This window comes from Eleginops maclovinus, chromosome 18 (genome assembly GCF_036324505.1).
Source record: "Eleginops maclovinus isolate JMC-PN-2008 ecotype Puerto Natales chromosome 18, JC_Emac_rtc_rv5, whole genome shotgun sequence".
Lineage (NCBI taxonomy): Eukaryota > Metazoa > Chordata > Actinopteri > Perciformes > Eleginopidae > Eleginops > Eleginops maclovinus.
In genome coordinates, this window is record NC_086366.1 from 22,838,929 (window position 1) to 22,851,341 (window position 12,413).

At 37.5% G+C, this 12,413-nt stretch overlaps 1 protein-coding gene across 1 annotated transcript in view; it reads left to right on the forward strand.

The window, feature by feature from the left end:
- brip1 (BRCA1 interacting helicase 1) overlaps positions 1-11,772 on the forward strand; it is a 79,875-nt gene extending 68,103 nt beyond the window's left edge. The window contains exon 26 of the mRNA XM_063907906.1: positions 11,600-11,772. Coding sequence (XP_063763976.1) covers positions 11,600-11,656 — 57 coding nt within the window. The 3' untranslated portion in view covers positions 11,657-11,772. The remainder of the gene's footprint in view (positions 1-11,599) is intronic.
- The last annotated feature ends 641 nt before the right edge of the window (positions 11,773-12,413 follow it).

Consider the following 12,413-nt stretch of genomic DNA (forward strand, 5'->3'; position numbering starts at 1 on the left):
AGATTGGTCATTGCTCTGTGTGCAGCTGATCTATAGAGTAAAGCCCCGGCTGAGCCAGGGGGGTTGTTCTAAAACCATTTACTATAACGGCCCTGCTTTAGCCATACAAACATGTGGAGGTAGATTGTTGCCAGACTAGTGTGTTTTGGTCTTGGTGCCACCGGGTGAAGAGTAGCCATGAGGAGTTTATTTTGAAAAATGCAGACAGAGATGACATCACCAGTGTCTCTCTAGAATGTGTAAATTGCTAAGCTTTGATTTTCACTTTGCCCCTAATGCATTTCAAGGTTAACGTTGTAGTTGTTGGTGCAATTGAATTAGAATGTAAAATGTTTTGAGAGAACTTTTAGCTAAACAAATGATATCTTTCATTTAACGTCCAAAAACCAATAGCCTTCAATGCTCCAGAAAGCATTCACTAACTAGATCAGCTACATACAGCCTCGGAAAAAATGATCAGTTTCTCTTGTTTTATTATTTTTAGGTACGTCTTTTGGGTTAAATGTTTTTTTAATTTTTTTTATAAACTACTGGCAATTTTTCTCTGTTTTGGAATTCAACAGACACTGGAATGGCTGCCACACATGTAGAGATAAAGATTTAAGAAAAAATTGGAGTGGTCTGTTATTTTTTTCCGCGGCTGTATATCTTGCACATTTATGATGCCACAAAATTAATTAACCTCCCCCATAATACGGACACACACTTTATGACTCAACAACCATGGCCTCATTTTGAAATCGCATGTTGTTATCCAATTGCAAGATTGGTAAAAAAAAAACTAAAACTATCACACTTTTAGGGCATACAACCCACTGCAACACAATTTTAACAATACATTGATTCAACACTAAATGCAAGTGTGGGCTATAAGAAGCATGTAAAAATAAGCTTATAAGCTATCTTATTCTCTTAGCTTCTTACCAAAGTTAAGTTCCATTATAAAGCTATTTACATACATTATAGCTTCGGAAAAGGCTCCTTTTTGTTTGCTAAACCAGCGTTTATCTTTTATAAGTATATGCAACATCTCAAGTCACCCCAGTCTAAAAAATATTTTAAAAAGGTACTCTGCATCCCTCTGGCCGACCAATACACACACACACACACACACACACACACACACACACACACACACACACACACACACACACACACACACACACACACACACACACACACACACACACACACACAAACAAAGAGAGACCCTTAGGAGGGTTAAGAGAGGCTACGGGACATTTGGGTTACATATACGTCATACGTTGACCTCGGCGTAGCATTTTAGACACATTTGTTGATATATGAGGCTGTTAGAAAGCCCACATGTTTACATCGTAAGCTGATAAGTTTGTTGATGGTATAAGTTTAATATCTTAATACTCGCGGTGATTTGATCTGTTACTTGCACGTGACGCCATCAGAGCTGTCGTACCTGTGTGCCGGTGATATGTTAAGTTTTGTTTATGACCGTGAATGCTAAGATGACGGAGCTTTTCCCCCGTTTGACCTCAAAACATTTTTCCTTGTTTACTGCTGTTAAGTGCTGTGTGTAAAGGCACAAGAGTGAGTGTTTATTGGTGCAATTGTAAACTTGCCAGTGTTTATTTAAAGTAATGTTAATATGGTAGTAAGCAGTAACGTTGCTAGCTTGTTAGCTGCGCCGTATTCTAATGGTAGCTTGTTGCTAACTTCTGTGTTTGAGTATGTCATTAACTAGTGTTAGTATTTTGTATGGTACTGTAATTGTTGTATTACAGATAATTGTTACTATTATTAATACAATTCCTTTGTTTTTATTATTTTTACAGACCACACACACACACACACACACACACACACACACACACACACACACACACACACACACACACACACACACACACACACACGGCTTATAAAGCGTGAACAAAGCATCAATAAAACAGTTAAACTGGGAAAGTCTGTTCTAGAACCCAATTTCCTGGAGACTCCCATCTCCTTTAGAGAGGCGGATATAAGGATCTGTATTTTCATGAAAATGTACAATACTATCGTGTTTTAGAATTGTAATTCATTTTGTCATCAATGTCAGAATATTTTTTTGGACGGCACCCCAGTTGAGAAACACTGCTAAACTAAGAACATGACTGTAAACTGATAAAAAAAAAAGTTATGTCACTAAGGTGCCAACTTACTAAGTGCCAACTCCTAAAGTGTACAAACCAAACAGGGAGTCCCCAAAATAAACACTCATGTCATTGGAACAAGAACATCCCTGCCCACTCTCACCTAATAAGCACACACTTACAACACAAACAGCAGCCAGACAAAAAACATGTAGAAGAGACGAGAATAAGCTGCAGAACAAACAAGGGAGTGGTGATTAAAAACATTCTCATGCAGCAGGACCTGTGGGTGTCAGGGAGAGCTCTACCTCTCACCTTATGAATTGTGTTTGCACACACATGTGTTTGCTTGCTTGTCTGCCTGTGTATATTTACATATAGGTATGGATAAAGGTGTAATGTTTGCTCTCTTAGCCTTCTTGACATCTCTCTCTGAGCTAAAGCCCTTTCCAGGTTTGGCCTTTCAGCAGCCCTTAGTGCTAATGGAAAAATAAGCTTTGTAAGGAGGAGAAATCTGAGGAAAGTCATTCATTTGTTGTCAAGCCTCCTTTGTAGTAACTGACTTTGAGAAATGGACTGTCATGGATCACTGGCATAATAATTTTTATTCCACCTATTCAATACTTTAACATTTTCATGTAACTAAGGTTATTTCATGAATACTTTGTCAGTACAATCATGTGTCTGCTTGATTACAGTGGAGTTATAATATCCAGGCATCAATCATCATAAAAACACTGCACCTCCTGGACAAAATGCATTGTTTGCAAATTCCCCCATAGAATGCAACAAAAGCCTTTTCTCATAATTGAAAATAGTTCTGTTTCATGACTGATAATGCTTTGGTTACGATTTGGTTAGGTTTAAGTATATATCATGGATGAAAATCAGGACTTAATTATGGTTCGGGACACATGCAGTTATAAATATTTGGAAAATGAATCAAACAGTGTAGTCAGATTTTCTGTTGACTCCGTCATCCCAACCTCCTAACACATTTTTTTTGTGGTGTTATATTAATCTTCCTAATAGTATATAGAATATTTAGTTAAATCTCAGCCAGCTGTGAAATTTAAATCGGTTTCATGGATCAATAATATCTTAATTTATTAAATGATATTCTGGTGATTTTCCTTTTTATTTGATACTTCAGTAAAAATGGGTCTGAATTGTTTTTCCACCAACAGTGGCTATCCGTGTTCCCATCTCCAGACTCAGACACTTATCTGTGTGGATGTACAGGGCAGCCTGCACCTCAGGGAACCTGCACTCAAAGGGGTGTTTAACCCCTCCTACTCTCACCCACATTTCCTGTTCACATACAGCTTAGGGAACATGGTCCTGCTGTAGCAGACACACTGTCTTGTTAATTTCCTGATTGTGTAATTATATCAGGAAGCTGTTTGTGCTATCAGAAATGTTGCTAGTCATTGTTTGGGCTGTGCCTGTTTATGTGAGATGAGTATCAGTGATAGGAAATGTTGGCTCCATGCTCTTGCTATCAAAGCCATCAGAGATAGAAGTTCCTACTCTCTTCACACGGCACATCCTTGTTAAAAAAGATTTTGACATCTGGAGTCAGGAACAGGTAGGAGGTAAGGCAGTTAGAATCTGATACATCTTTACATTTGTTGTGCAGAAACCCCAGCAGAAGGTGTGTAAGCAGGTTGTTTTTCAACGCAGAAAGAGGACATAGATCCTATCAAGTCTCCTAACTATAATTGAGCTTGATTAGAGTTAATTTGCAGAGGATTAGGGTCTCTAGGATGTAGGCAACGGAAGGGGAGGTGTCATCCTCTCACAAGAGGCTCTTGGGTCAGGAGGAGAGAAGGTGCAAACAAGTTTAGCTCACAACAACAAGGACTGCAAGATGTAATGTGATAAGTTCCACTGCGGTTGCCCACCCTTCCTGGCCCTGGTGATGATAATCACTCAGCTTGTTTTGCCTTCCCTACCTCAGGATAGAAGCCAAGGGCTACATGACAAGAGTTTAAACAAACACTTGAGATAATAAAGGACAGACGGCTGTTTCAACCAAGTGAAACTAGTCATCCTCTAAAAAGGCTTTTACACTGGAGACACTGAGATTGTGGCCTTTCCTGCATTAGCCTTTCTTCATAGCTTTTCTGAAAATCATTTAACACTTAAATAATCCTGTTCATCTACAGTGAAAACTACATTATAGGAACATAACCTCTGTGTAAGGTAATGAAGAGTACAACTATTTTGGCCGTGCATTGCTTGTTCCTGTCCAACAGTGTAAAACCACATTTTAGATAATGAAATAAAGACATGGTGAAGGAATTTCTGGAACTTTCAACAGAAAACAATCTCACAATAACAATAAGGACAAAACTGTCTAAATGTGTCCCAATATGATCAATCAATTGCGTGTCTTTTTTCCATTCTGAAAACACTTTGACTTGAGATTTGCTCAGAAGACATGTTCGACCTTGTTTTGGAAGCATACCCAGACTCGGTCTGAATGGCTTTTGTCTGTATGCACACGGGTGTAGACACCTGAGCAGAACACATTGCAAACATCAAAGAGTCTTTGGGACTTTTACTGGACTTTAACTGGAATGATATTGTAATCAATAAATCTATTCTAAGGTGATTTCCGCAGTTTGTGTGCCCTTATGTCACCTTCAGTGAAACTAAATTGTCTATAAGTGTGAGCACTTAAGAAAATCTGACATTTGTAGTTGGCAGTTGTGTTGAACAACATCTGTAAATTGTTCTCTCACCAACAAAACTGCTATTTTCTCCCTCCTAAATGATGGAAACAAGCCTCATCATATTAACATGTGTTCTGTAAATGCTTCCTGTCAAAAACTGCTGTCAGAATGGTTCCTGGATCTGTTTTGGAACACATTATAGCGATTTCGATCCAACATAATTGGATCATTCTTTAAATACCCTTCCAAACAGCTTTACTAACAGGATGTGGAACCGTTTCTTCAGCCATCTCCCTGATTAACCTGGCTGCACTGTTAAGTACACACCTGATGGTCAAGCTTTGTCAGATCGTCACAGCCTAAGCCCCGAGAGGATGAGCCACAAATCACCTGCTAAGAATATTTGGAGTCAGAGCAGAGGACCTTAATCCCCAAGTTTGCATTTCTTACCTGTTCTTAGTCCTCTTACTGTGTGCTCACTTAGCATGAGACAGAGCTGTGTCCTACAAATCCAAACCTGTAAACCAACACCTGCCGTAAGGACACCTGGTGTCCAGATTGACTGAGATAGCATTGAAAGGTCAAGGCTTTTTTTATTACACCTCAGTTGCTAGTAGTGTATTGTAGTCTAGGACTGTGATATTCAGTTCACTAAAAGTGAAAGTATACTGTAAATCGGTCCAGCCTTCTCAGTTTTTCTCAAGGAAAAGTATTTACAAATGCTGCTTCTAGAAATATAAATGCTGTTGTGTCGTTAAGGTTTTCAAAGACCAGTCTTGTGAGGTTTATTTCTTTGCTATGCTGATATTTATAATTAATGATCATAATAAAAGAACCAATGCAGCAATCAGCACGCCATTTAATGTATAGTTTTTCGCCTTGTTGCTTTTGACTTTACACTCCTTTGAAGGAACAACATGAACTGTTCACCCAATCAAACTGCAGGGTCTATTGGTCTAATATGAAGCCTCTTGTGCTTTAAACATCAACCAGGTGGAATCAATATGTAAGAATTCGACTGCTGTATTATCAAATACAATTCCTCCCAATAAGCTCAGAACTTGCCCTTTTTTGTAGGAATGTGCTAATATCTTTTTGTTCAATCTAAAACCTTGAATGTGTAACTGAAGTTGAAGTAGGATTTAAAGGCTTTGGTTTGTCACCACAAACATATAATCATAGAGAATAAATATACAGTATATGTCGTTTTGGTAGGGACTTCAACCTTAGAGCTACACTCGCTTGTGTTGAAATGGGGGTGGATATGCCATTGTTACATGAGATGAAACTTGAGCATTAAACATGGCATTATTTTTGAATTGTTGCAATGTCATTAAATGTATTCATGAATGAATCCATCAAAATGCATCTTGGCCTGCTCCCTGTCTGTTCAGTTTTTTCCTTTAACTAAACAGCCAAAAAAACCAAAGACATTTATTCTGTGTCACTCTATGTTTTACTTCACTACACAGTGTTTAACAAAGTTAAGCATGTGCTTTGTTTGAGCAGATGAAACAGGTTGAACCAATCTTGAGCTTGTTTTTTTTTCATCCCATCAGGAGCCTACCTGCGAAGAGCGTGCAAAATGACAAACTTAGCTGTCTTATGCCTCTCGGCCAGCCTTTCTTTAGGTACTTAATCACCTTCGGTAGGATAGCTCCTCCTTAGCTAACCTGCCCGTCAGCAGCGTGTGATCCCCGGTAAACCGTACTTATCAAACTAAATACTTGATCCGGACCAGGCCGGCAGCTAAAGATGAACCTCTAAGGAGCTGAATCAGAGCATTGTGATTACAGACTTAGAGGAGTGTAGAGGACAAACGTCTTAAGAGGATATATGTGACCGCTCTGCCCTGTACACCTTTGCTTGACCCGGCTGGATCATTGCTAAACTGGCTCTTGTTATGGTATTCTTTCTAAAAAAGAAGCTTAAGTTCAGTGGGTGGATGCAAAAGTATAGGATGTGCAACCTATTGTTGGTTAGACTATCACTTATTTATTTTAAATGACACCAACCAAAGTAATATAAAATGATTAAAACCATTATTTATTCATTCCCCATAAAACTATTGTATTCAACCCGTGTTTACAATTCAGATAATGCATTATAAATAAAGATAATGTCACATTTTGACATCATAACACAAATGCAGATGCTCTTCCTCAGAGATTGAAATTCTCACTGTTTGACATAACACATTTTAGCCAGTAGAGGGTATAGGTACTCCAAGAGGAGGTTCTCATAAGCCTTGTTGTCTCATTGGATACCATTACTTGGCACTTCCACATCTTCTCAAACCTATTTGTAAACTGGATTTGCACTGATGTCATGCCACCTTCACGGGAGAACATCAGGGGTCCCTGTCACACTTTGTTCCCCCGTCCGTTTTTATTCTATCTTCATTATTTGTTATAGTTTTGAAATAACCAAGCTAGGCTAAGCTATTTGTAGGTAAACATCCACACAAGATCTTGATAAATCAATTATAGTGGCTTTCAGGTCGACCAAATCTGAGGAAGTTTCCTTTTCCTTGAGTAAAAAAGAGGCATGTACTTTGAAAGGACCCACTTAGCCGCGATGAATGTGGTTTAGGATGGGGGTGGAGGGGTTGGGGTCTTTGTGTGTGCTTGCCTATAAAGCCAGACATCAAATAGACTCCAGCCAGAGGTGAAAGAAGGCTGAGCGGGTTAAAGGAAATAATTAGGGATCCATAGGGTGCATCTGAGAGCTTACTTGGTTCATGGCGCAGGCGTGTTTTTGGGAAACATTTTGGTCATGGTTAATTTAAGTCTTTTTTTTTTCATCATTAGCATGTAGCAAATGAGCTCCTATGCTACACCTTGTTCTGTGTAATTGAACATTGTAATTAAGACCAGAAGGTAGAGGCGGGATTATTTAAGTCTTGATTGAATTCAGAGTCAGATTGGCCAACAATGTATTCTCATATGAAACAAGCAGTTCATGTATTACACTGCATGAGTGTACATGTAGTAATTACCATTCGCCCATGACATTACAGGAAATAAGCATTTTGCTTTGCTACCTTTCTTTAATGGACAATAACAACAGCTGTTGTTTTTAAAATAAATACATGGTTTAAATTTAGTTGCAAATAAGCTATCCATATCCTTGTTTTAATCCGTGAAGTAGACACATTTGTTATGCATTAATTGCAAGGTTCAACTTTACAACCTTAAGATTTAGATAGCAGCATTAGAGGTTAGTGACCAGGAAGGACACATTACAATAACATTCTACTGAACTGTAACACAATTTACAGTATAGTTATTTGCACTACAAATATTTTAATATTTGTATGGAATAAGTAAATAAAAGCCAGTTATAAGACCATATCATTAACTTAGTCTAAACTACGGCAGTTTTTAAAAACATTTTCTTTTACCATTCAACCTTTCTTATTACTCTCTGGTTCAATAAGAAAAGAAAATGGTTTCTTAACAATACTTGACATTGAGGTTTACCCTTTTATTACTCCTTACCTCCAACGGTGAAATCGATTGCATTACAAAAGTAAATAGCAAAACAGTAAAAAACTGGATCCATTGACAATGTTTCATCAATAAAATAAAAAGGGAGGCGAAAGACAAAAAATGACCGGATAGGGCGTTCAGAAGAGAGGAATAACTTAACAGTTCAATTTTGAGTGTTCCTGTTTGTGTTCAAATCCACATAACTATAATCAAATGGAAATTCCATTTCACAAAATATCACAAACAAATATTGGTTGTGTATTAATGTATATTTGATGGTTGCCATATAAAAGCATTAGGGTGTCTTTTGTTGGTGAATTCTTTAACCAGTCTAAACAAGCTGATGCAGACAGAATATCTTAAGTATTACAAAATGAAAAATGATCTGATTATTCATGAGCAATCAGCTGGCTTAGTGTTAATAAAAACAAATGTACTGTAGGTGTACTGTTCCTGATTCCCTGGTGCTAAAACAGTCACACAGACTCTCACTTAAGAGGTAAGCAAGATGAAACTGCAGAACACCATAAAAACTTGTGGAAAAAAATGGATCGTATCCCTAAGTAGGAGAAAAAATGGTGAAAATGGCAAACTATTAAGTGAAATAAAGTCACAGATTTTTTTTGTATGGTGAGGCGAACAATTTACAATTCCAAAGTTAATAGAAATGTAATTTTATGGCAAATGTACTGGGTAACTCTCCTTCATTCCTTTCAAAATAAACTATAAAGGCTTGGCACAAAAAACATCGTACTTCTTGAACCACTGTGTGTTTTCTATTTCTTCATGTTAAATAAATCAGACATATAAATAACAAAGCTAGGCAAGGCTAACAATTTCCTTACGATTCCTTAGTCTAAATTCAATCCAAGACAGTTGTGACAAGTAGATATCTGGACCTCATTGAAAATGGAGAACTTACACCAAACTGACTGCATTTATAATATAACAGACACTTGATCCAGAAGGAACTTCAGGGCATTTTGTCTCCTGCAATAATTATGGCACAACAAATAATCAGAGCTGATAGTGTCTCCTCTTGCATTCACTCAGGTCTCAGATATGGTGGCATACAGACCCTGCTGCAATACAATTATTCAATTTAATACTTACTACTACTGTAGACACTTTAGAGTATTGAAAAACATACAAGTACACAAACAAGTTTTGATACTGTGAACATGATGATAATAATGTTATGAGGATGTTAAACAAGATTTATAAACTGCATATTAACACATAGGTGTATGATGGATCGATCAACATAGATAAATAGCAGCATTACTCCAAGCCATGGGACTATTCTTGGTCCAGATTAGTCAGAATATAATTTGGACAGTTGAGAGTAACACATTTGTGCTTCCATGTAATTTGTGTAACGTAGGCTCTGTATTAAACCCATTCCAGTTTAAGGGGTCAGCAATTATATTTTTTAGCATATCCGGTTTGCTCCTCCAGAATTCAACTTTTTTTGAGTTTGTGGTTAGATGCCTCTATAAGGTCTCAGGTTAAGTTTAAGATATATTCTCATTTTGTTCTATGACATAAATTCATCAGTAAATTACCCACTGGTGAATGTCTGAAGTTTAAATGTGTCTTACAAAACAACAAGTGGCTAAAGAAGTCTACTATACGTCATCACGCTGAGAATGAGAACGTCTTTAGCCTAGTTGTGTTGACTTAAAGTCATCTGACCTTCATGTAGTTGTAATTAAGCTTCAACTTTTATAAAGGTTGTTTGTATTTGTAGATTATCCAGCTAAACAAAGTGTGTAAGTATCATAAATGTGTGCTTGCCAAAGATCTTAGTATCTGCAATGTTCCAAAAATTAAGACATAAAAGACGATAACCATTTACTAACCTTGTTCCTCGAAAACTGGAAAACTAATTTAGGCAGATTTGTTTTGCAATCTGCAATATTTCACTGTATTTCTCCACAGTAGTGTTTATCTGCATTCCTTACTTTGATGTAGACCTTGATAGTTCTCTGGCTTTGATTTATCTTTGTGTTTTCCTTATTTTAAATTTGCTTTAAGTCCAAAGACAACATTTTGTGCTGTTTGTTTGTCTGTGTCTGCTTAGCTGACATTGTATGTCACTTCCGAAGAATGTGAGTTTATCCCAATATAACATGTTTTCATCCAAACTAAAAAGTAAATAGTCTGTGCCTTTTCCTCTCTAGATCTCTAATCCAGGAATGTATTGTTTTGATTATTAGTTTTTACGGATGCTTTTATCCAAAGCCATTTTGAAATGTAGCGATACTGTTTTATACAGCAGATTTAACTTTGGTTTATACTGCTGCCAACCAGCTGTATGTTTGATCAAGGGACACAAAAACAGTTTAATGTCCCTCCTCCAAAGCTTTGAACCCACATCTTGCCCTTTTGGCCCAGTCCTCAAGCCTCCCACTCTTCTAAACAGTGCCCACTGTTGGTAATCCATCTGTGAAGGTTGTGTTCTTCTTGCCTGCTGTACACAATCAATCATTTTTACGAACAAGTACAAGAAAGAAAACTTGAACAACCTTAGCTTGTCCATTGTCATTCTCTTCTACTCATGCACAATGTCACCCTGTATGGTAATCTGATGTAAAACACCCAACCTCTTCCCGTCTTTTCCATTGCAGATCTCTCTGCATGTGGATCAAATCAGAATTATGCGCTAATTGACCATTTACAGGGCTCGAGAAAATCCCTAATGGACTTGATATTAAATCCCCCTCAGATATTTAAAGTGTCTTTTTGGAGTGCCTTGCCGAAAAGCCAGGCTTTTTCTCTTTTACAAGAAGGCCAAGTTAAGCCAGTCAGTGTGTCGGAATGGGCCAGCCAAGCCCAGGCGTCTGTTAGATGGGATTATGGGACGACAGTAGGGAAGGGCAATGCGACGCAGGGGAGAAGGGAATGGCCAGATCTCCACTCAACGACTTCCAGATGGTCTGCAGGCACAGGTTCTCTCACTGGAGATACATACTCAGCTTGGTTAACTTGTGCTCCATAAGGGGCTTAAAGTTGGCTTCTTTATAATGAGATTGACTTGGGCTTTTATGTGGAAAGTTAGATAGCATAAATTTCAATATGCCTGCCTGGCTCTTTAGTGTGCCATTAAGGCATTGGCTAAAAAACTTGGACTATTAAACAGAACACAGAGATCTTTGGTGTAAACCTATGCTACATTTCTTTTAAATGTCAAGAGTACCTTAACCTTGCTAAAAAAGCCAAAAACAATTGCATTTAAAATAATAGTTAGATATTTGAATACCTATATCAACACATTATTCTTTTGCAGAAAGAATCAGACTTTGTTTTGTGTTCTATACAGATATGGTTGGCCCCAGCAGCGGTCCAGTTCTGCTCTCTCATCCATATTCAAAGCTGAGGATTCAGCAGTCCGGATTGACGAGATCACTCATGGTAGTAGAATTGTGTATACATTATTGTGTTACAGCCTAATTTAGAAAATGATCTGTGTAAATCTGTGCACTGTGGCCTTGTCAGTATTAATGTTCAAATAAATGGCATCTCATGAAAACATATTATGGAACCGTTTTCATTATTTAGCAATTATGTGCACTACATAATGTTACATTTTTACAATTTGCAGACATTGTAATAGTGGTTATCACAGAATGCTTAATTTAGACCATACTCAACCCTTTCCTTTTTGAATTTGTGATTATAGTCCATGAACAGCAAATGCATTTTTGAGAGAAACACAATGCTGCCCCAAATTAGTGTTTTTAAAGCAAAATACATAATGTGTATTCTTGAATAACATTTGACCAAACCAAAATCCTTCCTTATCCAAAGCACTTTTTGATGCCTAACTTACCCTAACGCTTGACTCTAGTATTAAAGTCCTGCTCTTTGTACATCCACTCAAAGACTCTGACCATCTCCATGAGTCTTGTGTGTTGTAATAGAATGTTCAGTTCCTACCTTGGAATAAACATTGCGAGTGAGCATAATCCAGGCAGCAATTATATTTCCCTCAGATGTATGAGTATTATATGAACAGCATTACAAGGACACTGGGTTTCCATACTAGTGTACTAGCATGTTTTATCCTATTTACTGCAAATCACAAACTTTATATTACAGATGACCATTTTGCAAAACATGCTGACTTGTTTAAG